The 25,111-nt window shown below is 56.3% G+C and overlaps 1 protein-coding gene across 2 annotated transcripts; it reads right to left on the bottom strand.

Moving 5' to 3' along the window:
• Positions 1–229: 229 nt before the first annotated feature.
• On the bottom strand, positions 230–23,294 carry HSPA12B (heat shock protein family A (Hsp70) member 12B). Of its 2 annotated transcripts, none has more exons than XM_047771524.1 (13): positions 22,970–23,294; positions 15,220–15,278; positions 13,379–13,476; positions 12,203–12,327; positions 8,122–8,308; positions 7,124–7,228; positions 6,684–6,800; positions 4,464–4,638; positions 3,703–3,789; positions 3,154–3,258; positions 2,791–3,049; positions 2,338–2,441; positions 230–1,735 (listed from the first exon to the last, which is right to left on the bottom strand). In XM_047771524.1, the coding sequence occupies exons 2-13, from the start codon at positions 15,260–15,262 to the stop codon at positions 1,074–1,076; spliced, it is 2,067 nt and encodes a 688-aa protein (XP_047627480.1). In that variant the 5' UTR covers positions 15,263–15,278; positions 22,970–23,294; the 3' UTR covers positions 230–1,073. The 2 variants fall into 2 exon arrangements, with proteins under 2 accessions (XP_047627480.1, XP_047627479.1); XM_047771523.1 differs by lacking the exon at positions 22,970–23,294 and adding an exon at positions 20,653–20,782.
• Positions 23,295–25,111: the final 1,817 nt, after the last annotated feature.

Genomic DNA, 25,111 nt, shown 5'->3' with positions numbered 1-25,111 from the left:
CCCAAAGACGTATGCATAGGTGGTGGCATTTTAGGCCTGGGAACAGTCGCCAAGACGGAGTTTGAATGGGGAGCCTTCTGCCCAGGTCAGAGCTTGGTCTGTGGAATCGGTTGTTCAGCTTAGGGGGCTTGACCTGGAGACAGGAGCACCTCCTTTTAGTCAGTTCCCAGCCCCTCTCCACAACTCTGCTTTTGGGGTTCCCTCTCATGAGGTACCTGGAGGCTATGGCTTCACCTTGAGCATGCTTTATTGTCACCCAAGGGGGCTCAGGCAGGTACACTGAGCTGCCAGCAGAGCTGAGGGGGCAGAGGTGGGACCAGCCCTCAGTGCCCCCTCTGCCCTCCCTCCCCTCCCCCACTTAGGTGGTTGGATAGAGTTCAAGTGGGTCATTTATAGGCTGGCCTTGGGACCTTCTCAGATAGAAAGGAAAGCCTCCCCCAACACCCCAACATGTTCCCCCACATCCTCTTATAAGTGCCTTCACCCTGCACCCTTCTCAGAACCTACCACTACCCTTCCTCAGCGTTCATACTTGGGTGGTCAGTACCGCACCCAGGAAGGAAGGTCCTTTTACCTCTAGCCCTCTCAGGTCCGCCTTCCTGTTTTTGTGCTGCCCAGCTCCCTTACACAGGCTGAGCCAATCCCTGCACTCTGCCCCCAGGCCCAGGCCCTGCACAGCCTCCTTTCTCCTGCGGCCTCACCTGCAGTAGCGTTGCTTAGCTTCTCCCAGCTGCCTCCACCCCAACCCCCCTCCCCACTCCCCCCCCTGGCCCCCAGTTCAGACCAGGACTCTACTCTTCTGGGGCATTCTCTGCTTTCCAGATCAAGAGCTCCCTGCGGGCACACCGTCTTAGAAACCTAAGTCGTCTTGATCTCAGTCCTTGACAGGGCCCTTCGACCTTCCAGTCATGGGACCAGGCCCCAATCCCAAAGCCAGAGTTTCTGGATGTGTCCCTACCCATCCCTCCTGCGACCTCATCTCCCGGGGCAGCATGGCCCCAGCCGGCTCCCCAGGCCCTGGAGCCAAAAGGGCGCGGCTGGGCCAAGGTGGGGCTGGCATCGTGCTCGTGCCCTCAATTGGAAAGAAAGTCGATGGTGGCGCGCACGGAACAATTGGTACTGACATCGACGGCAGTAACCTTAATCTCTGTGTCGCCAAACTGCATGGCGGCGCGGATCTCGCGGCGGCCAGGGGGCGCTCCGGCAGCGTGGGGGCCGCCCTCCGCGGGCTCCGGCTCGAGCTCTAGGCTGAGCGCGCCGCACTTGCGCACGCCTGGGTCGGTGATGAAGCGCGCGTCCTCGGCGGCGCAGCAGTACAGGTTGATAAGGACGCGCCGCTGGCCCGGGCGCGCCGGGCAGTAGCTGCGCCGCACCTCCTCACCCAGGGCCACCGACTGCTCGGCGGCCACGAAGCGCTCAAATACGTCGGTGCACCAGCGGCGGCCGTCTCGAACCAGCAGCTTTTCAGGTGGGTGGCGCCCAGCCACGAAGCGATTGAGCACTCCCACGCCGTAAGTGAGCGGCGAGCGGCGCACTCGCACCACACCGGGTGCCTGTCCGAAGAGCACGGCGCCCTTAAGGATGGTGAGGCCCACGTCGTGTGGGACCACCACGCGCAAGCCGCGGGGGCCCAACGCCGCCTGCACCGCGTGCTGCAGCACGGCTGACTCCGCGAAGCCGCCCACCAGGAACAGCAGCTTCACGCCCTGCACTTCGGGGCGCGCCAGCAGCGCCTCTGCAGGACAGGGGTGGAGGGCGGCGGTAAGAAGAAGGGCGGGGGACTAGCGGGGAGAGAGAGAGTGCACAGGAGCCACTGGCACTTCTCCTCTGCCCGTCCGTACCCTCTGGGCAACCATAAACTAGCCATTTCACGATAGAACGATAGCCCAGCTCTGATTTTAAAAAACAAAGCGCACTTTCACGAGGGACCCCGGCAATCTTCATGGGCTCTGCTTCCCCAACGCTACCTACTTTCCCACCACAAGGTGGAGGGCTTGAGATCAGGATCTGCATTTACACATAGTGAATGCCTACTGCATGCAAGACATTGTACTCTACATATTTCTTAATTTCTTAAGAGTAATATGAGTAACAGTTTGGGGAACCTACTATCACCTCATTTGGGGTAACAGGCACCAGAGGTTCTTTAACCTGGTAAGACTATGCATCCTTCCGTCCTATCAGTCTCCACTGCACTGCGTCCTCCAGGTGTTCCAGAGGATTCTGGGTCTCATTCTAGTGTACAGATATGGGAAGGTTCCCAGGCATTATTAGGGGGGATTATTCCCGCATCTGGGTGTGTATGTTGGGGTGGAGGACCCAAGTTCAGGCGCTCACCTATGTGCTGGATGATCCCGCTGACTGTGGGCTGAAAGAGCTCGTTCATGGCCTCACAAGACATCCTGAGCATCCCCTGGGAGGACCACTTTACGGAGTTCACACTGTAGGTGGAGAAGGAGACAAGCCTATGGGTCAGGGTCCTGGTCCTACCCGTGTTCCAGGCCGATGTACCTGGGCCCTGACTGTATATTGTCTTATGCCAACCTCACTCTCAGGGGCTTTAGATGCAGGTCTGCTCCAGTTCCAGGTATGAGGTCTCAGGAGAGGAGCCTCCCTTTGCCTCGGGCGAAGGAACCCAGATGCCTTGCCAGGAGGTGTGTGTTTGTGTGGCTGTGGGGATGGGGGGCGGCGGAGATAGATGTCTGCCTTTTCTTGCCCGGGTTTGTACCGCAGACCCCGCTGGAGTACTCATGCCCCGCCCACTGCAGGGGGGGCGGTCCCTGGGCCCACCTGCTCCTGCGCAGGGCGGTCTCCACATTGTGGCCTCGCTGCTTCCGGTAGAAGTCAATGAAGGAGAAGGGCAGCGAGATGTTGAGTGCCCCCGCACGGTGCGGGCCTGCGGTGCGTTTGCGGGCCTCAAAGGCTATAGTCAGATCCACCCAGGCTGCTGGGCGTTGCCTTTTGAAGGTGGCGATGAAGTCCTCACCGAAGATGCGGCCCAGCAGCTGCTCAAAGGCCAGGTCCACTCCCACCGCGCCACAGGGGCCGCCTGGGGTGGAGCAGGGGACGATGGAGGCGTCAGTGCCCACTACGCCGCCAGGGGGCGATGGCGGGGCCAGGCCGCGCTGGGTACCATGGGGCCTGGCTACTCACCAGAGGCCTTGTAGAGTTCCTTGAGGGTGCCATGGGGCTGCTCCAGTTGGTGCACGGTCAGGTCCACGGTGCCTCCCCCGCAATCTGCCACCATGTAGCGGTCTCCTGCGGGGGGACGAGCGTGAGCACACACTCGTGACACCTTCAGCTCTGTGCCCTCTCTAGACTCACCCAGCCTCTAGTCCTGCCCCAGGTCCCGAGCCCTGTCTGCGGGGGGTCGGGAGGTGGGGTGGAGATGGGCTGAAAGGGGCTTCAGGCGCTCGAACCTCAGGTCATCAGGCAGGGGCACAAGGTGTGGGGGAAAGAGGTTCTAGGGTGCTGCAACTCCATCTCCAGAGGAGTCGGGGTTAGGGTCATGGATGTGAGTGGGGGTGGGGCGCAGGTAACTGCGAGAGAGTCTACCAGGTTAGATAAAGATGATGGAGTTGGAAGGGGCGGGGAGGGCAGGGTGGTTCCTAGGGGCCAGAGCTGACTTTGGAAATGTCCTTCCACATCAGTATGGTGCCCCACTGGGCCCAAAGGATATCCCTCCATTTCCCCCGCATCCACCTGCTTGCATCTCGGCCCACAGCTCTCCGACGCCTGACTCCACCAGGAACGTGCGGCTATGGCGCGACTTTCGAAGCTGCTCTCGGGCTGGATGTTGAGGGACAGCAGGACCGTGAAGTGAGAAGGAGGTGCCTCAGCTACCACGCTCAATCTCCCAGCCTCCCACCATCCATGAGCATCTGGAGCAGCAAGGGCTCCTAAAACTCCTGCTCCACTCCTAACTGGGAGAGGGCACTGCTGAACCCCAAGGGGTCCAGAAAAACCAAATGGGGTAATTGGGCACTGTGACCAGTATCTAAGGGGAAATATTGCCTGCTGCAGGACCTTCCCTTGACACAGGAGAGCTCCAGCCAGGACAAAATCAGAATTATGAAGGTCTGCAGGAGCTGGTAGGGGAGGTCCTGGGGCCTCTCCCTGTCATGGGAGATGGCATCTGGGAGGATGACCAAGGTTGACCATAGCCGTCTCAGTGCCCAGTCCTGGCAGCGGGAGCTTGGGGCTGATGGGGGAGGACAACTGATGTGCCAGGAGAAGGGCAACAGATTCAGTGGCTGTTTAAGAGAAAGCTCCTAAAGACCTCCACCTCCAGCTCAGAGCACCCTCTGTCAGTACCCCAGCATCTCCCTCCAGGGTAAGCCATCACCCTCTCCACTCTCAGACTCAGTGCTGGGCTGGGTCCTGTTGTCCTCAGACACTGCTACTCTAGGGCAAGGTGAAATCCCCAAGGCTACCACTGGGCAGCACCACTGGGGGTGGCTCACCCTGCCGGAAGCTCGAATCAATGGAGCAGCGCTCCCCCAGGCGCCCGCTGCCAGGAGCCCGGCTGCTCAGGTCCAGGAGCTGGTGCAGACGCAGCTTGCGACAGTAGACAGAGGCAGCCTCTGGCTCCAGGGCGATGAGTAATTGCTCTGCATCCTCTCTTGATACCAGTCCTGCCTGGGGAGGGGTGGTGGGCAGGGTCAGGGAGCATCAGGGGCCAAGCATTACACTGAAATGGCACCTCAGAGCAGGTGACTGGGGCTTTCACCACCTTCCCATCATACACCACCCGTGCTAGGCCTCTCCATGCTGCACACGTTTGAAGCTGTCTCCCAGGCACCCTGTGACCAGGCTGGGGAGGGTCATGGCCACAGCCGAGGATGCCATGGAGGTGCCCAGCAGGGAGAGACTCTAGACAGAGTGGAAACCTACAGCACCTAGGATCTGCCCTGGGCTGCAGCAAGGTCCCCTTCACAGGTGCTGGGCTGGCCTGCTGAGCCCTGGCCAAGGGGGTCAGTGGTGACTCTAGCACATATGTTGGGGTGGGGGGGTAATGACCAGACCATCAGTGAGAGGAGATGGTGAGGGATCCCCTTTGGCTCACTGCACCCTCGTTCTCCATCAGGCTGGTGAGAGTGGCCACAGGCCTTCTCACTCTCAGGAGTCCTTTGTTCCCAGGGAATCTGATACAGGAAGAAAGAAACTTCAACAGTGAAATTTCAGGCACCAAGACAGGCCAGTTGTGGGGGATAAAAACACTTGAGATTTGTTACTTCCTGCATCAGGGCCCCGGATCCCCGTAGGAAGTGCTTTATGGTTTTGTGGGATTCCTCAGATTCTGACCAGGTGGGGGAGGGGGAGGGGTGGGTATTGAGACTTCCTGCCCAGGGCCAGCCCTTCCTGAGCTGCCAGCCAGGGAACAGTGTGGGAAGAAACAGAGTGGATAAACCAGCAGGGGGGCACTGGTAGGGGGTGTTTGTTCTGGCTGGGCACAGCCATGCTTTTATCCTGGTCTCTGGGCCGGGGATGCCTGGCTGGCCTTAGAGGCCAGTGTAGGTACCCGCAGATGTTGGCACTTGGGGCATGCCTGACATCCAGGTGGGTTGAGGACCTTGTATCTTCCAGGGGAGGGGGCACTGGAATTCCTAAGATCTTTTTTGGAGGTACCAGGGTGTCCTCCAAAGCCTTGGGGCCGGGGCAAGATCAAACAACGAGCCTCCCCCCATCTCCACTGAAGTGGGGGTACCTGAGCTGCAGCTCCTTTTTTCCCAGACTTTCGGCATCTCTTACGGCAGGAAGGCCCGCAAACATTGGCCCAAATCACCTCCCTTCATAGTTTCATGGTCTCATTTCCCCTGCTCAAGAACTTACAATGGTTGAGGCTGTGGTGGGGATGGGGTTTCTGAAAACACTGGCGCTGGCTGAAGTGGGTGCCTGGTGTCCTGCCCAGCTACTGTGAGTGTTGGCTGCTAGGGGCCCACCACTGCTCCTTCTCTGGAGAATAGCCCTCAGGTGAACAGGAACCACCTCACTCCCCCAGTCACCAATGACAGACTGATAAGGATGGGCAAAAAGCTGCCCCCCTTGCCCCATCATGGCCAGCATCCTGGTGCATGCTCCCTCGAGAACTCTCTGGGGGATCAGGGTGAGACTCGGCTCCAGTTGAGACCATATCCCTGCTCAGCTCTTTCTCCTGTCTTGATTTCCTCACTCCCATTTCTCCTGAGAGTCCTTCAAGAGACCACATGCACAAGAATCCCCATCCCGGGCTCTGCTTCTAGGAAACCTGATTTTTGTTTTGTTTTGTTTTTCAGGGCCGCACCCATGGCATATGGAGATTCCCAGGCTAGGGGTCTAACTGGAGCTACAGCTGCCAGCCTATGCCACAGCCACAGCAACGCCAGATCATTAACTCACTGAGCAAGGCCAGGAATCGAACCAGCATCCTCATGATTCCTAGTGGGATTCGCTTCCCCTGTGCCATGACGGGAACTCCAGGAAACCTGCTTTAAGACACTGTTTCAGCTAGCCTGGGCTGTGCCTCTTGTCCCTCTGCTCTATGTTCCTGCAGGCCCCCCCCCCCCCCAAATGCCCAACAGGGTGCGACTGGCAGCCTGTACACAGTGACCCTGTGGTGCCGAGGCTGCTGGGTGAAGGAGGGTACTGGGCCATGCCCGGGGCCCTCCCAAGCAGCGTCCATGGCTTGGCCTGCATGTTCTCACCAGGTAGGCAGCCTCCCGCATGAACTGCTTGGCTGGCTGTTTCCAGATGGCGGGCACCGTCAACACCCAGCGCACAGTGTCCTTTTCCGGTAGCGACGGGCATTGCTCCCTCAGCTCCTGGAGCAGGAGGGGGCAGTGAGGGGAACAGGTGGCTTGGTTTGGGGGGAGTGTCTTCAGCTTCTATGGGAGCTGGAGGAACGAATCAGGCCCCAGGAAGGACTTCCCAGCCGAAGTGGAAGAATTCTAATACCACCTGCCCCCACCTCCCCAACACCTGTAGGGCTGATGCAGTCTCTACCAGACAGGCAGAGGACTGGAGATGATGACCTTTGACCTCTGGCAGTGATGACCCACCGTATGGATAGGGGATGGGCTGAAGGGAAAGTTTGGACCTGGGGGGGTCTTTGGCCCCAGGAGGCAGGAATGGGGCCACAACGCACCTGAAGGGCTTGCTCCTTGAAGAAGCGCAGGGCATGGGAGAATACTTCCAGGGCTGGCATTTTCTTTCCATTTACGGCTTCTAGCTGGGTCTTCAAGGTGAGATCCTGGCAGGGACACAGGGTGATTCTGAAGGAGGCTGTAGCTCTGCCTCCATTTTTTTTCTTTTTTTTCTTTTTTTCCTTCTGCTTTTTAGGGCCCCACCTGTGACATATGCAAGTTCTCAGGCTAGGGGTCGAAACAGAGCTGTAGTTGCAGGCCTACACCACAGCCACAGCCATGCCAGATCTGAGCCGCATATGCAACCTACGTCACAGCACACGGCAACACTGGATCCTTAACCCACTGAGCAGAGCCAGGGATCAAACCCGCATCCTCATGGATACTAGTTGGGTTCATTACCACTGAGCCACAAGGGAACTCCCCTGCCTCCATTTCCTGATGATCTCTCTTTTTTTTTTCAGGGCCACACCTGCGGCATATGGAGGTTCCCAGGCTAGGGGTCTAATCGGAGCTACAGCTGCTGGCCTAAGCTGCAGCCACATCAACACCAGATCTGAACCACATCTGCAACCTACACCACAACTCATGGCAACGCCAGATCCTGAACCCTCTGAGTGAGGCCAGGGATCGAACCTGTGTCCTCAGAGATGCTAGTCAGATTCGTTTCCACTGAGCCACGACGGGAACTCCTCCTGATGATCTCTTATACTCACCCCATTTCCTGGTGCCTCCCCTCCTTGGCACTGTCCCACTCTGGCTCAAAGCGCATATTAGTTCTGCCCCAGCCCCTCTCGTAGCCCTGCTTCTCTTACCCTCTCTTCAGCCCTTGGTCACGCCTCCATCCCTTATGTTCAAACTCTGCCCCCTTAGCTACTCCTTTACCAGGTCCCTCCTCACCTTTTAGCCTTGCCCACCCTCCACAGGCCTCCTTCCCCTCTTTCCCTTCTAGCCCTGCCTCCCAGGCTGGAGCAGGGCCTTGAGCCAGAATGTGACTCACGGTGGTGCTGTGGATCTTCATCTTGAACTTCTCAAAGTAGAGCCAGTCACGAGCCTCCTCAGGGTCCAGATCATGGTAGTAATCTCGGGCTGTATAGCCAAAGCTGTGAAAGGCACCCTCTGGGGTCAGCAGCAGGCAGGTGGGGGTCTTCTGGTGGGCCACGCCTGGGTCCCCACCTTCCCATTTCCTGTGGAGGCCCAGGGCTGTCAGTGTGATCAGCAGTAACCCTCCCTTCGTGGGCTTGGATGCTGACTCTGGGACCAGCTGTGTGACTTTGGGAAGGCCACCTGGCTTCCCCGAGCCTCAGTCTTTTCATATGTCAAATGGGAATAATAATGTTTTTTTTCTTTTGCTTTTTCATGCTGTACCCTTGGCTTATGGACGTTCCCAGGCTAGGGGTCAAATTAGAGCTGCAGCTGCCGGCCTACATCACAGCCACAGCGACTCAAGATCTGAGCAGCGTCTGCAACCTACACCACAACTTGAGGCAACACCAGATCCTTAAGCCACTGACCAAGGTCAGGGATTAAACCCGCATCCTCATGGATACTAGCTGGGTTTGTTTCCACTGAGCCACACTGAAAACTCCCAAATGGGCATAATAATATTACCTATGTCTTAGAGTTCTTGTGCATACGGTGCTTAGCATCCACTGAAATTTCCATAAGCACTGCTCACGGGATTCTCTCTAATCCATGGGGCCATGGGTCCCATCTGATATTCTCAGCTCCTGCTCCCTCCCATGAGATATACCATGTGACCTCACCTTCCTGTCTTTTTTGTTTTGGTTTTTTGGTTTTGTCTTTTTTTTGTCTTTTCTAGGGCCACACTCGTGGCACATGGAGATTCCCAGGCTAGGGGTCTAATCGGAGCTACAGCTGCCGGCCTGCACCACAGCTCACAGCAATGCCAGATCCTTAACCCACTGAGCGAGACCAGGGATCGAACCCGCAACTTCGTGGTTCCTAGTCGGATTTGTTAACCACTGAGCCACGACGGGAACTCCGCTTTCTTCTCTTTAACAAGCAGCAGCAAGCCATCATTCATCTGCCTGGTTGGGCCTTCTGATGTGTTTCTCCAGGACCCTGGGGGAGGCTGCCAGCCAATTTGCCTTCCTCTAGGTCATCTTCCATGGCCAAACTCATTCAAGGCATTCATGATCACTCCTAGCTGGCTCACCCCAGCAGCCATACACCAGCTGACTGTACCTCCAGAAGGCCCCCCAAAACCTGAGATTCCAAACTTCCCTATCTGCAGGCATCATCTGGACCTCTACCCAGAACTCTCTGCCCAGTTCATTGGCCTGGCAAATCCTTCCTCCCCTTCCTCTGCCTATCCTGATGTCCTGGAGGCTAGGCTCACCACTGCAGCCTTTTGGGAAAGGAACTGGGAATCCAGGAGGAAGGAAGAGCATGTGCAAAAGCGTAGCGGTGTGAAAGAGCAGGGAGAACTAGCCATATGTTGGCTCAAAACAGGGGTGAATACAGGAAGGTTAAGGTCAACTAGGGAGGAGTATGAAATACCCTATCAGGGAGGAGTGCCCATCGTGGCTCAGTGGTTAGCGAACCTAACCAGGATCCATGAGGACGAAGGTTTGATCCCTGGCCTCGCTCAGGGGGTTAAGGATCGGGCGTTGCCTTGGGCTGTGGTGTAGGTTAGCAGCTGTAGCTCCGAATGGACCCCTAGCCTGGGAACCTCCAGGTGCCACAGGTGCAGCCCTGAAAAGACAAAAGACAAAAAAAGAAAAAGAAATACCTATCAGAATTCTATCTTGGTGGGTTTTAAGTAGGGGAGTAAAGAGACATGACCACAGTTGCCTTTAGATCGGTCACCGGTCCCAATGCAGCAACAGACTGGCGGGGAGAGAGGATGGAGAAGGAAAACTAGGGAGGAGGATATTGCAACAGTTCAAGTGAGAGCGTGCAGGGCTGAACTTGAGGGGGGTGGCAGTGGAGAGAAGTGGATGGGTATCACGGAGATATGGAGATGGGAATGATGGGGGTTGGTGGCTGGGGGATGGGGGGGTAATAAGGGCGTGGAAGGAGGCCAGGATGTCTCCCAGTCACTTCCTGTGACTATTACCTCCACATTGTCCCTTCATGTGTCCTCACCCTAGCCTGGGGCCCAGGGTGGCCTCATTGTGTGTGCTAACATGCTGGGATACCCTGTGGATTGAGAGAGCTCTAAGAGTCCAGAGCTCTAAGGGTCCATGTGGCCTCTTGTGGATGTGGAGGGAGCAGAGAAAAGGGAAGCACAGTCTGTGCTCATGCAGGTCAAGGCCCCTGTATCTTTGGGGCAGTGGCCTTTTGCCTGTCTCTCCATCCTTTCTTCCATCCAGCTTCCCAGGCCCTGGTGAAGCCCCCTGATCCTCTATCCCAGTCTGGGTTGGGAGCTTTGGGGTCTTCTTATAGGAGACTTCCACTGACTGGCCTCAGCCCCACTAAGATACATTTAAAAGATCAGGGTCTTAAGGTCTGAAGGAGAGTGTCGAACAAATGTTTTGTTCAAACAAAACTCAACAAAATCCATCAGAATGGATTTTTTGAATAGCTCTTTCATAAAAACTAGGTGACTTGTCAACTAAGTTAACCTTTTTTTTTAATATGGATGTTTAATTGGCATATACCATTATATTAGTTTCAGGTATACCACATAATGATTCAATATTTTGTTGATTAACCTTCTGATCATTCACTTTCTGTATTTCACTTGAGGTGTTGGACCTAGGAATCTGCCTCTAGGAATCTACCACATAGAAATTCTGGCACAAGTTTTCAAGGAAGGATATTCATTGCAGCATAATAGAGAAAAATGAGAAGAAAAAAATTCCCTCAAAACTATTGATAGGAGAAAGGCTAAAATATGACTCATCTACACTGTGGAATACTATGCCACTATTAAGAGAAAACAAGGCGTTCCTGCTGTGGTGCAATGAGATCGGCAGTGTCTCTGCAGTACCAGGGCACAGGTTCAATCCCCAGCTGGCGGGTGGGTTAAAAGATCTGGTATTGCTGCAGCTGTGGCGTAGGCTGCAACTGCAGCTTGCATCTGATCCCGGGCCTGGGAACTCCATGTGCTGTGGGGCGGCCAAAAAAGAAAATAGAAAAAGGGTAGCTTTCTCTGTATTCACAGGAAACATCTACAAAATAGCATTGTAAGCTTAAAATAAAGCAAGTTGTATGATATCCCACTCTTATTTTAAAAACACATGTTTGTGCATATATGTGTGCATGTGTGTGTTTGCCACAAGCCCAGAAAAAGATTTGTGTATTTTGGGAGTTCCCGTCCTGGTGCAGCAGAAACGAATCCGACTAGGAACCATGAGATTGCGGGTTTGATCCCTGGCCTTGCTCAGTGGGTTAAGGATCCGGTGTTGCCATGAGATGTGGTATAGGTCACAGATGTGGTTTGGATCTGGCGTTGCTGTGGCTCTGTGTAGGCCAGCAGTTGTAGCTCTGATTAGACCCCTAGCCTAGGAACCTCCACACACCGCGGGGGCAGCCCTGAAAAGACAAAAGACAAAAAAAAGATTTGTGGGAGTTCCCGTTGTGGCTTAGTGGTTAATGGATCCGACTGGGAACCATGAGGTTGCGGGTTCGATCCCTGGCCTTGCTCAGTGGGTTAAGGATCTGGAGTTGCCATGAGCTGTGGTGTAGGTCGCAGACGCAGCTCGGATCCTGAGTTGCTGTGGCTCTGGCGTAGGCTGGCAGCTACAGCTCCAATTAGACCCCTAGCCTGGGAACCTCCATGTGCCATGGGAGCAGCCCAAGAAATCGCAAAAAGACAAAAAAAAAAAAAAAAGATTGTGTATTTTACTGTATGTTTGTTAGATCTCAATAAAAAAATTTAAAATTAAAAACAAAGCCCAACATTCCTCACAGAGGTTAGAGAGCTACCCCAACTGGGGCTGAGGGTTCAGGCCTGGGGCCCAACCTCCAACTTTTGCTCCAGTGGGGAGTCCAGATCAGAGGTGGAAGGAGCTCTTAGGAGACTCCATGTTTCCTCAGTGACAGTACTTCTGGGATGAGGCCCCTCCCAAGGTATAGTGTCCCTCTACCAGTCTCCCAGCCCCTGCCCTCACCTCATCATGTGGATGGCCTCAGGGTCACTGGCAAAGCTGAAGGCATAGCCGCTGGATGTGGTGCCAAAGTCAATGGCCACCACCACGGAGAAGGAGGCCTGCTGCGGGGCCCGGGCCTCGGGCTTCTGTAAGTGCAAGACCTGGTCAGAGAGCAGCCGGAGGGCCAGCTGCCTGCACGTGGGAGGCCTCCCCACCTGCCGGCTGTGGTCCAGATCAGCCCTGACCCACCCCCACCTGCCCGTCTGCCTGGTTCCCCCAACCTGCCCCCCACCTCCTAAGCTTCAGGCTGAGCCCTGGAGATGCTGACTGCTCAAAAAGCCTAAGGCCTCTCTGGCAGCCCTCTGCTGTGGTGGGCTCGAGCTTCTGCTTCCCTGCTTCTGGTTCTCTGCCTTCCTTCCGTTTGGGCTCCCTTAGCCCCAGCCCCACCTCACACCATGTCACAGCCTGGGCCCAGCTGGGAGCAAATTTGCTGCTCAAAGCCACTTCATAGCACATGGACCTGTGTATATTGGACTCTCTTGTTCTTTGTGGTCACAGTGACACAGCCAGACTCTGTCCAGTTTTGTAACAGAGAAGAGAGGCCCCATACACGGGCCATGAGTGGTCCCTGCCTCGCCTGGGCTCCCTGAGAAAAAGGAGGTCCCCAGGCTGGATCACTAGGGTGAGGTGGTCCCCAGTGGGGTGACCCAGGGAGCTTGGCGGTAGTCATTATGTCCTGGATACTTCAAGAGAGCAGTTGCCAAACTATTTCTTCTTCCCAATATATACTTTGTACTAAGGTGGGGCTGTTGTTGGCAGGAGGGGAAGCGAGTCTGGTAGGGCCAGTGCTCTACAAAACCACTCGCTCAGAAAGTACACCTTCCCCAGTGGTCCCTGATGTCATCCTGGAGAGGGCTCGCCTCCAGAGGATGGTTACCCCTATGGTCCAAGGTCGCCTAAGGCCAACCCTTCTGAGGAGAACTTATATGGAGTGTGTAGGGGTAGGAGGCATGGTGACATCTCCAGCCCAGCCCCAGACAGGGCTCTGCCAGACATCAGCCACCAGACTCCCAGGACCCTGTACCCAGAGACCTGCCCATAGGCAGAGGCAGGCACCTACACACATACACACACGCGTTACAGACACACACCCCCTCCATCACTCAGGCCACCCACCGCCCTGATCCCTGCTCTTACTGGAGACTGTGAGGGTGTGAGGGGGGCAATGGCACAGCTTTCCTGGGTCCTTGGGGAGCCGGGTGGGCTGGGCACTGGGGACCGCCCTGGGCTGGAACCTGCAAAGAGAGGGCAAGTCACTCTGGCACCATCAGAGTAAGGGGCTGGCAGCCAGGCCCCAGGCCTGGAAGGTTCTCCATCAGTCATTGGTAAGGGGCACCCTGCTGGGGACTGGGACTTGGGAGGGAGGGTGGGAAGGACAGGACCAAGGTAGAAGGGGGACACTGGGGCTCAGGGCCTGGCCTCAGGTGAGGTGACCTATTCCTGAGGGGTGACTCATGCTTCCCCTAGGGACCCACTGTCTCCGCCAGCACCTGTCAGACACAGCAGGGGAGGGGAGAGACAGAGAGGCACTGTCAAGGCGGGAGACCGGGTGCAGACACTGAAGGGCAGGAGGGGTGAGGCAGGTGAGGTCCTGGAGTGAAGGTAGAGGGTGGAGAAACCAGAAAAGGTGGGGGAACCACAGACCTGACTGCGAGGTGGGGCTGCTTCTCTGCCCCCGTATGGTTCTAATCAGGATTCGAAGGTGTTGCCCCCCGCCCCCCACTCCCAAGGGCCAGGTCAGGCCCAGCATCTCCCCTGGCCCAGCCCTGAGCTGAGGGGTGTCCACCCCACGGGGAAGTCAGATGCCAAGCCTCCCCCTCTCCCACAACACCCCCTCCCCCACAGCACACAGAGACCTGGAGCCAGCGTTTTGGGGGCAGGAGGCCCCCTTGAGATCCTCTCCCAGGCCCAGGCCTGAGCTGGACCTTTGGGGGGAAGAGGCAATGCAGCTCCTGGAAGGTAGCCCAAAGCCTGGCTTGGAGGCTCAGGCAGCTTGGGGGCAGGAGGGCCTGCCTGGCTGGACAAGCTCCCCAGGTGTGGGCTGGTGGCTTGTCACCACCACACGGGGCTTTGCTAAGGCCCCTGGGAGGGGCCCTGGGGCTGCCCTGAGATGCCTGTGTGGGTTGAGGGGGAGCTGGCTGGAGGACAGATGGGGTCTGGCATGAAGACACATGGGCAAATCAGACAGGTCTGTCTGGCTTCAGGCGGAGCCAGGCCAGGGCCTGCACTCCCTCAGCCACAGCCGCGTGGCCCTGACAGCTCCCAGCCCCCCCTGGCCTTGGGATACCCCACGAACATACGTGAGGGGCTGGGCATGAAGGGGACCCTAGGAAATGCCTGGACAGGGCTGGCATCCATCTTGAGGAGCTGGAGGGGCACAGACATGGCAGTCACACTCCCAGAGCCCCCTTTTCTCAGGTGGCCAGAGTAGGCTTGGGCCCTACCACCAGCTCCAGCTTGAGCAGCCAAGTTGCTATGACCTGAGCCTGGGAAGCGAGGCAGGAAGGAAGGCCCAGCCCTCCAGGTCTTTGTGAATGGACTTCCTGTGGCGTGTTCCTCCTGCCTCCTGGCCTCCTACCCCCGCAGAGAAACCAGAGCCTGCTCCCAGACCAGGCCACAGGCAGACACTCACAACCACAAAGAGAGCTCTGTGCAGACACACACACGCTCACCCAAGACCCTGTGCCCAGAGACCTGCCCATAGGCAGAGGCACACACACACATTACACACAAGCCTGCCCTACATACGCACACATGAAGACACTTGGGGGTTCCATGAACATGCCTGCTAAGCGCCCACACACAGACACACACATTCTCTCACGTACGCAATCCCATGTGCACTGACCCCCCAGCCCCACCCCAGCACACACACAGAACAGCTCAGGGGAGCCTCTGCTGGGAGAGGCATGTGGACAGACTGGGGGTGGGTCTGAAGGCCAGGGGGAGGGGGGCTGCGGCAGAGGTGAGGGTCTTACCGATGTACAGCTCCTGCAGGCCCAGCTCCGGGACAGCCAACATTTTGCAGGCCCTGTGGCTGTGAACAGGAATGGACAAGCAGAATGGCATGTATTTGCTCCTTTGTTCCTTCACCAAACGCTTACTTACTTTATTTATTTACTTTCGGCTGGAGTCCTTTTGAAGCCAATCCCAGACATCATGTTGCTTGACCTATAAAGGTTTCAGTGCCTCTCCAACAGAGACTTTTTAAAAAAATCACCACACCATTATCATGTCTAACAACATTAATTTCTTACTTGCTTTTTTTTTTTGTCTTTTGTATTTTTAGGGCTGCATCTGTGGCATATGGAGGTTCCCAGGCTGGGGTCAAATTGGAGCTGCAGCCACTGGCCTACGCCACAGCCACAGCCACAGCAGATCTAAGCCAAGTCTATGACCGACACCACAGCTCACAGGCGATGCCGGATCCTTAACCCACTGAGCGAGACCAGGGATTGAACTTGAGTCCTGACGGATGCTAGTTAGATTCATTTCCGCTGAGCCATGACGGGAATGCCTGGACCCAATTTTAGATCTGGTTTTACATGGAGGGGAAAATCTCAAACCTTGAAGCGTTTGAAGTGGCTTCAAACACAGACGGACACATTCCCTGCAGAGTGGAGGCCGGGGCATGACTACATCTGTGTTTTAAAAAGCCCCTCCGGCTGTATGTGAAGCCTGGATTGCAGCAGGACAGCACGAAGGCAGGAGCCCATCTGTTGCTCCAGGCAGCAGATAATGGTGGGGGCTGTGTGTCTTGAGACAGAAGTGCAGACATTTAAGGCAGAGGTTAAAGTCAACAAGGCTGATGGAGGATGGCAGGAATGGACCTGGGAGGTTAGGAAGAAGGTGTCAAGGGTGACATTGTCTGGTTCAAGTAAGGAGAGAGAGGGTGAGGAGCAGAATGCCAGGAGCACAGGCTGGCGGGGAAAAGGGACAATGTGCTGGGTACAGTTTTTTTTCATTTTCTTTTCTTCCATATGGAAGTTCCCAGGCCAGAGATCAAATCCTAGCTAGAGCTGTGACCTATGACCTACACCAGAGCTGCAGCAACCCCAGATCCTTAACCCACTTTGGGCCAGGGATCAGGGACTGAACTGGCACCTCCACAGAGACAAGCCGGATCATTAACCCTTGTGCCACAGCGGGAACTCCAGCACTTACTTTTTAACAAGATCTCAGGTGGCTGGGAACACCCTGAGTTGGGTTTTTTTTTTTTGTCTTGTCTTTTGTCTTTTCAGGGCAACACCCATAGCATAGGGGTTGAATCAGAGCTGTAGCTGCAGGCCTATACCACAGCCACAGCAACGGGGGATCTGAGCCGCCTCCTCGACCCACACCACAGCTCATGGCAATGCCGGAGCCTTAACAAACTGAGTGAAGCCAGGGATCAAACCCTCGTCCTCATGGATATCAGTCGGGTTCGATAACCACTGAGCCACGATGGGACCTCCGGGAACACCCTGAGTTTTGAGAAGTGCTTCTCAATGTGTCCTGGCCCAGTGTTCAGATCACCAAGGCTACAGTCCTGAGCTGTGAGCCTAAACAAGGGTGGGGGTGGCCCAGAGCCCACTCCCTCTCTGTAGCCAAAGGTCAGATCAGGAAGTTTTGCTAACAGAACACAGGCAGACACAGAGCTGGGCATTGACACACCCATACACACACGTACACACCCTTGCTCACACAGAGTTCTCAAAACCCAGCCCAGCCATGGATAGACTCCCAGACATGTCCAGGATTTCCCCATGGACGGTACCATGGAGATTTCCAGACACATGCAGTCCTCCCGTCACTGGAGATGCAGAGGTGGCTGTTCAGGCATAAGAATCAGGGGAAACATAGGGGTTGATTGTGGGCACTCGTACAGTAGCTGGAAGATGCTGAGAAAAAGGAAAGGAAATAGTGCAGGTGGGTAGGGGCCTTGAGAGACAGGGACAGGAGCCCAGCTCAGGGTGATGGAGCATCACGCTGGATGTGGTACCCACCAGCTCCCAAGAGCTGATTCTGTGCATCTCTTCCCAATTCTGCACTCACAGACATCACATGGATAGCTTGAAATCAGCCATGGTGATTACACCATAGAAATTGGCAAACACTGCCATCAGGTTTTTCTCCCTCTGAGAGAGCTGACTCTCAGGGCTGTTTGTACATTGTTTCGATTCTTCAGCAAAAACTTAGTTTTTGTAACTTTTTTTCTTTTTGGCTGTGCCCAGCAGCATGTGGAAGTTCCTGGACCAGGGATCAAACCCACGCCACAGCAGTGACTGAGCCCCAGCAGTGACAATGCCGGATCCCTAACCTGCTGTGCCACCAGAGGACTCCCAGCAAAAACTTACTGAACATTGTTTCCTACCAGGTTCTGCACTATGTGCTGGGAAACACTTTGCTGAATGAATGAATAGATTTTCTGAACCAAGGCTATTGTATCTGGAGCAGAAACAATCTAGAACCGCCAAGAAAAAAAAGACAGAATCATCATGCTAAGCTGATTCCCTCTCCAAACCAAGTGTCTGTAATCTCCCCAGCTCTGTGAAGCTGTCCACGGAACTCCCATCTCTGAGCGTGTGACAGACTGAAGGCTCCTACACTCAGGGCTGAGAAGGGCCTATGATAGGGGAGTTCCCTGGTGGTCTAGTGGTTAGGATTCAAAGCTTTCACCACTGTGGCCCAGTTTCCATCCCTGGTCTGGAAACTGGATTCCCCATCCAGCCTCTGCATGCCATGAAAAAACAAAAACGAAAAGGCCTATGATGGCACCTGGCTGGAGTGTATCATGTTACCTCTGTGCCTCACTGCCCTTTCCTGGAAAATGGGTCACATGGAGTTCCCATCATGGATCAGCGGAAACGAATCTGACGAGCATCCATGAGAACTCAGGTTCAATCCCTGGCCTCACTCAGTGGGTTAAGGATGCAGCGTTGCCATGAGCTGTGGTGTAGGTTGCAGACTTGGCTTGGATCTGGTGTGGCTGTGGCTGTGGCTGTGGCTGGCGGCTACAGCTCCGATTCAACTTTTAGCCTGGGAACCTCCATGTGCGTGGCTACAGCCCTAAAAAAAAAAAAAAAAAAAAAAAAAAAAAGATAAAAATAAGGAAAATGGATCACACATGGGACTTGGGGTGATCAAGTCCAGATAAGGAAGGTGGTTGATATAAAAAGGCAAAGCGTTGGACAGATGTGAGCAGCATTCTTTCCCTTCATGATGTGGATTCCGAACTGTCTCTTGTCCGAAGTTTTTGGTCTCATCGAGACCTTTATTCTAGTTACTGAGTTCTTCAGGGAGGGAGGGGGCCCTGAATCAATCTGTACCAAGAAGGAGAATCCTGAAGAGTCTCTGAGAGGTGGAGGTAGACAGGGGTGGCAGCCACACAAGCAGGCACACATGCCCCGATGTGCTCAGGACACCCCCCACCATGTACACACACCCACACACCAGAAACATTTATGGAGAATGCTGACCATGGACTCTGGACAACCTCAGCTCCCTGCCCCAAGGGCCCACTAATTTCAGATTGGTGATGCTTACGGGTTTGAGAGTAATTGGGTGGGGTGCTTTGATTTACACAGGGAGTAACTTCATTTCCTGGCTACAAGAACAGGCTAAACCCTGGCCCCAGCCTGACCCTTACCCTACCCACAGACAGACCCTTAACCCTGCCCATGGTCTGTCCTTTTAACCTTGCCTGTGGACTGACCTCTAGTTCTTGGCCTCACAGCAACCTCTACTCATCAGCTGGCCCTGACTTCTACCCAAAAGGTATGACCAAGGACCAGGACAGGGTGTAGCTCAGTGGGGTCTTGGAACTGGAGACTCCCATCCCAGAGTGTCCCCTAAAGCCTAGGATGTTTTGCCTGGTGGAGAGAAATCCCCAAGGATCTCTTCCTCGGTTGAGGGTGATGGGTACCCCCAACCCGAGCACTGGGAGCATGTGGTGTTGCTGGATTTCAGGGCTCCACACACAGCTGTCCTCAGCCCATGAGGACAAAGAGCCCACCCAATATTTACAGCTCACCTCCATACCCCTGCAGGCCGCCTTTTCTGGGGTCCCCCGCCTATCCCATCCGCCACCCTCTCTCAGCATCTTGCCAGCCCTTTAATGGAGAGGACTCAGTCTGCAGGCAGAGAGAGGCCACAGACACTTCTCCCAAGCCACACACTGAGCCAACCAGGGCTCAAAGGACAGATGAGAAATGGCACCCAGGGTTCCTGTTGTGGCTCAGCAGAAACAAACCTGACTAGCGTCCATGAGGATGCAGGTTTGATCCCTGGCCCTGCTCAGTGGGTTAAGGATCCGGTGTTGCCCTGAGCTGTGTAGATGCGGCTCAGATCCTGCAAGGCTGTGGCCATGGCGTAGGCTAGCAGCTGTAGTTCCGATTTGACCCCTAGCCTGGAAACCTCCATGTGCCATGGGTGTGGCCCTAAAAAGACCAAAAAAAAAGGAAAGAAAAGTAAAAGAAACAGCACCCAACGGGCTGCTCCACTCTGCCTCTAGAGAGAAAGAATCCCCCAAGGAGCAGACCAGAAGGAGGCCGTGGGGTCAGAAAACTGCCTTCACCTGCGCCAGGGCAGCGGGTGGTAGAAATGGCCTCCGGAGGCCCCTCCCTGTCCTCAAATTTTCTTTCCATACATCCTGCCCCACCCCCATGGGTCCTCATCATGGGAGCAGCCAGTTCACAAACAACCTGTGTCCCATACAGCCTGGGGCCTGAAGCCCCTCCCACCATCCGCCTAGAACCCTCATCACCTCTCTCTTACCTTCTGGGGATCCAGGGCTGCCTTGCGGCTCACAGGGAGTCTGTATTTTAGAGTTCCCTCCCTCCCAGTCTCTCTCCCTCACCCAATAGCTTTAAGCCTGGCTCCACTGCCACCTCAGGAAGCCCAGACCTCACACCACCTGGATCCCTAAGCTGGCCTCACAGAGAGAAAGCAGAGGTCTCTGTTTAGAAGGCCAGCCCACAGGCTGGCATTGAGGCATCCCAGCCACTCTTGAACTTTTCTGGACCACAGGACCTGGGATCTCCCCCTGCCTGCAGCCCCTCAAATACATACACGCTCAACCCTGGGGTGTCCTCCTCTGGCCTGAGCAGTCCTCAGCCCCACACCAGACCCCCAGACACAGAAATCTCTCCCCTCCCTCCCTCCAGACCTCCACCCTCCGCAGGGCGAGTGTGGGGTCCAAAAGCCCAGATGGGAAGCCCTCTGGTCGGCACCCCAACTGCCCTCCAAACCCTCAGCTTGCTGGAGAGAGGCGGCTTGGAGATCTGTCCCCAGTCCTGCCTCCGAGGGTCGCGAAGTTTGGGATGGGGTCTCAGCCGCCAGCCCGCGACGGGACCGCAAACCTTGGAGCCTTTCTCCTCTCTGGGAGCCCAGCAGCCACCCCCCCCCCCCCCGCCCCCCCGCCCAGGACTCACCTCCACCCTTCCGACAGCTCAACCTCGGTCCAGACGCCTGGATCCTGGGCCCGCGGCCGGTTGGGTGGCCCCGTGCGCTACCGCGGCGGCCGCAGCCCTCGACGTGCGCCCGGCCGCGGGGCCCTCTCACCGCCCGGTGCCGCCCCCGTCCCCTCCCCTCCCCCCCCTCCCCCAGGCCGGATGGCCGCGCCGCCGGCGCCGGGTGGGCCAGAGCTCCAGCCCAGATGTGCGAGGCCGGGGCGGAGCCTGCAGCGCGGGCCTCAGCCGAGGGGCCCGGCCGGCTCCAGTCCACCAGCCCCTCCCCGCGCCCCTCCTGCGCCTCCCCCGCTCCTAGGCCCCGGGGGTGGCGTGGGGAGAAGGGTGAGGAGGCGAGGTGGAGGGAGGAGGAGAGGAATTCCAGACCCTCGTAGGCCTTCGGCGGCCCGGCTGCAAAGGGCTCCTCTGCCCACCCCAAAGCCACCTCGGGACTCAGCCTAGGGAGCCAGCCGCTGGGAGTGGGTGGCCCTGGCCGGACCCCTCCAGCCAGCCCCTGCCCCAGAAGCCTTCACCCCTCGGATCCCTAGCCTGCTTTCCAGGGGCAGGGAAGAGAGGAGGCCAAATTGACGGTGAGGACAGGCCTTTGAGTCCCAGACTGGGGCCTAGGTCTGTCTTCGCTGAAGTCTGGGGCAGTGAGGGCGGGTTCTCACTGTTTGGGTGCCCCCTCCAAGCAAAGGGATCACTCAGAACTCCCACGAGGAGTACACAGCCCCTTTCCTGTGAGGGCTCACATCTTCCTTTCCTAACCATACTGTCTTGGGGATGTGGGGGCCTGGCCTCCAAATGGGATTTGCAGGGTGGAGATCTGGTTGCTAGGCCCCTCTGAGGCAGCTAACTTCCTGTGTCCCCACGTCCTGGTTCTGGCAGGGCCTAGACATGGCCCCTTTCCCTCTGTGTAGTGTGTCCCCACAGAGACTTAGGCTGGGCACAGGTGCGATGGGGCCACTGGCTGCTCCTGAGCTTGTCTTTCTGTGCTGGGGGGCAGGCCTCCCATCTCTCCTCCTAGCCTCCTCCCCAAAGAAGCCTCCCACAGTTCCTTGGGCACCACAGTTGCCCTCACCCCTACCCCAAACTTTGGCGGGGGCCATTTTCCCTCCCTGGGGCACTTTCTCTCCTCCTCTTTGCCCACCTACAAGGCTTCTCAGCCTACGTGTCACCTCTCCTAAGCTTTTTGCTGTTTTTTTCAGGGCCTCTGCTCCAGAGGGCTCCCTGCTGTGAGGTGGGAGGTGAGGGGTTTGCTGCATTAAACAGTTTTGGTGGAGTTCCCGTTGTAGCTCAGCGGGTTAAGAACCTGACTCGTATCCACGAGGATGAGGGTTTGATCCCCGGCCTCACTAAATAGGTTAAGGATCCCGTGTTGCTCTAAGCTGTGGCTTAGGTTGCAGATGTGGCTGGGATCTGATGTTGTTGTGGCTGTGGTGTAGGCCAGCAGCTGGCAACTGCGATTAGACTCCTAGCCTGGGAACTTCCATATGTCATGGGTGTGACCCTAAAAAGAAATTAAAAACATTTTTTCAGATGTCAGCCCCTGCTAATGTGCCAGCAAGGTGTCCAATCAGCAGCCTCCATGGCTGCTCCAAATGGGTGTGTGTGTATTGGTGTGTTTGTGTGTATATATGTGAGTGTGTCATTGTGTGTCTATGACTGTATGTATATGTATGTCTGTGTCCATATGTAAGTATAACTTTGGCGCTGTCTGTGTGACTGTGACTGTATGTATTTTATTTTTTATTTTATTAAAAAAATTTTTTTGTCTTTTGTCTTTTGAGGGCAGCACCGCGGCACATGGAGGTTCCCAGGCGAGGGTCTAATCAGAGCTGTAGCCTCCGGCCTACACCACAGCCACAGCCACGCCAGATCCGAGCTGTGCCTGTGACCTACACCACAGCTCACAGCAACGCCGGATCCTTAACCCACTGAGCGAGGCTGGGGATCGAACCCACAACCTCACAGTTCCTAGTCAGATTTGTTTCTGCTGCGCCACAACGGGAACTCCCGTATGTATTTTATATGTGTGTCATGTGTCTTTGTGTGTGGGCGTGTCTGTCATATTTGTCTGTTTGTGAGTGTATGACAAGTGTGTGATAGGGGCTGGCAGGCTTTCTTCTCATTCCAGAGGCTGAGCAAAGCCAGAGGGTTGAAGTGTGGCTGTGCATTAGCGTGCGGGGAAGGGGCTAAGGATCCAGCCCGTCAAACGCAACCGGCGCTCTGTTTTCTTTTTCCTCCACCCCAGGAGTTCCTGCATCCCTCCCCCCACCCCCAGCTCCACAAACTGGCTCACCTCTGAGGCCTCCAGGCAGCAGGCTTGAGCAGGAATGAAGACTCGAGGGTGGGGGGGGGTCCCCAGCCCCGGCACCCTTCTGCTTAGCAGCCCTCTGTCCCCCCTCGCCCCCAATTCTAGGCCTCCTCTGTCTGACACAGGCGTCACAGCCCCACCCTTGGGCAGCTTCCAGTCAGACACAAAAGAACAGTGAACAATCCCAGGGAATCCTAATCCTCCCTCGCTGGGAGGTTGGTTTCAATTGCCATCAGAAGATTTGAGCCTAGGTGGCCAGGGACAAGGGTCCTGCAGAGCCCCTGCCCTATGCTGTCCTCTCTGTGCCCTTCCACCCCCCCCCCTCCAGTGTCATGGGAGCCCACCCACTGACCTCACTGGCTTCCTGCTTCCCCCCCCACCCCGCCCCCGGTGGGGGAGGCGAGGGCATCAGCATCAGCGTCAAGCTCAGTCCTCTCAGGAGTCTCTCTTCAGGCCGCACTCCCTCCTCTGGCCTTGGCTCAGAACCCTCCTCCCCCACCCCCTCCCGGGAAGCCCTCCCTCCCAGTCCTGTCCCTCCAATTCATCTGCTTGTGCAGCTGGACTTTCAGAAGTGCCCGTCTGGTTCCACCGCTTCATCACCCCCACCCTCTCACGGCCCCTCCATTACCAAGGCTGGAAGAGCCAAGTGGTCCCAGGTGTGGCTCGCCCTTGGCTGACCTCTCAGGCTCCCCTTCCCAGCCATAACCTGCCCCCATCTGCTGCCCTTTAAGCCCAGTTTGCCTTCTCTGCTTCTGAACAGAGCTCTGCCTGGTCAGCCCCCAGCCCTGCCCTGCTCGGTGGGCAGCTCCCTTCCTCCCTCGGGCCCCCTGCAAACCTGTTGTGGGTGTTATATCTGCTCAAAGAGCCCCCAGCCCTGGTCACCCGCAGGTGGGGCTTTTAGGACAACCCTTTGGACAACTCAAGGCTCCTCTTGCCCCCGGGGCCTGACATGCGACCACCTGGCAGCTTTAGGGCAGAGGGTGATGTTTGTCTTGAGGCCACGTCACCTCCACCTAAGCATCTGGGTGCTGAGGAGCCCTGGAGAGAGTGTCTATCTCCCCTCCCTCCTGCCCAAGTCTGGCTGCTTGCTCCACTGCAGAGCTTAAGGCAAGCAGACAGACAGACACACACCCCAGAGGGAGGGTGTGTGTTCCCACAGCCTGCCTCAGGAGGGGAGGGTGTTTTTTTCACCAGTAGCCCCCACTGACTGCACCTCATGCTGTGCTGGTGCCTATTTGGTTATCTTACCTGCATTTATGCAGCCACAACCTTCCCCCCCCACCCCTGGGTGGTGGGAAAGGACTCTCTGCCTATTCTGCAGAGGAGAAAGCTGAGGCTCAGGGAATTCTCATTGTAGCTCAATGCTAACAAACCCCACTGGTATCCATGAGGATGTGAGTTCGGTCCCTTGCCTCACTCAATTGGTCAGAGATCCGGCATTGCCATGAGCTGTGTTGTAGGTCAGAAATGCAGCTCGGATCCCGAGTTGCTGTGGCTGTGGTATAGGCCAGTAGCTCTGATTCGGCCCCTAGTCTGGGAACTTCCATATGTCACAGGTGCGGCTCTAAAATGAAAAAGAAAGAATGAAAGAAAGAAGGAAGGAAGGAAAGAAAGAGAGAGAGAAAGAAAAAGAAAGAAATACTCGAGATAACAGGGCACTGCCCCGAGTCAGACCCACTGCTAGTTCAGGGCACTGACCCATTCAGTGGCTGTCTCAGAGTCCGTGCTCTTGCCTGTGCCATGTGTTGCAGGAGGCTGAAGAAGGGAGGATGGTATCCAGGCCCCCGGAGGCAGCCTTCCTGGCTCGTTATCCAGCCCTGCCTCCCCGTTCCTAGGGATGGGAGGTGGGTGGCTCCTGGGACTAAGGCGTCTAGGAGTGTTCCTTTACCAGATTCCTGAGGTGAGAGCTTCCTTCCAAGAATGACTCTGCCTGCCCTACCCAGCTGGACTTCCTCTCTGTGGTCCACAGCCTCCACCTGCATCCCTTTCCTCATTGGCAGTGGGACACCCAGCTTGTGGCCAGGAGTTCAAAGCTCAGTCCTGGTGGTGCCATGCCACTGTTGTTGCATGGGCAGGGGGCACCTGCTCCTTCATTAAAAGAGAGCCCTGGGGCTCCACTTTCCTGTT

Source organism: Phacochoerus africanus, chromosome 3 (genome assembly GCF_016906955.1).
Source record: "Phacochoerus africanus isolate WHEZ1 chromosome 3, ROS_Pafr_v1, whole genome shotgun sequence".
Lineage (NCBI taxonomy): Eukaryota > Metazoa > Chordata > Mammalia > Artiodactyla > Suidae > Phacochoerus > Phacochoerus africanus.
The sequence above is the reverse complement of the archived record's forward strand: the minus strand, read 5'-3'. Positions and strand labels throughout refer to the sequence as shown.

Bases quoted from the DNA above. Each gene is read 5' to 3' on its own strand.
- HSPA12B (XM_047771524.1), bottom strand. From the start codon at position 15,262: ATGTTGGCTGTCCCGGAGCTGGGCCTGCAGGAGCTGTACATCG. The intron at 13,477-15,219 runs GTAAGACCCTCA...CTCTCTTTGCAG, and splicing joins CCTGCAGGAGCTGTACATCG to GTTCCAGCCCAGGGCGGTCC. The intron at 12,328-13,378 runs GTAAGAGCAGGG...TTGCACTTACAG, and splicing joins TCACACCCTCACAGTCTCCA to AAGCCCGAGGCCCGGGCCCC.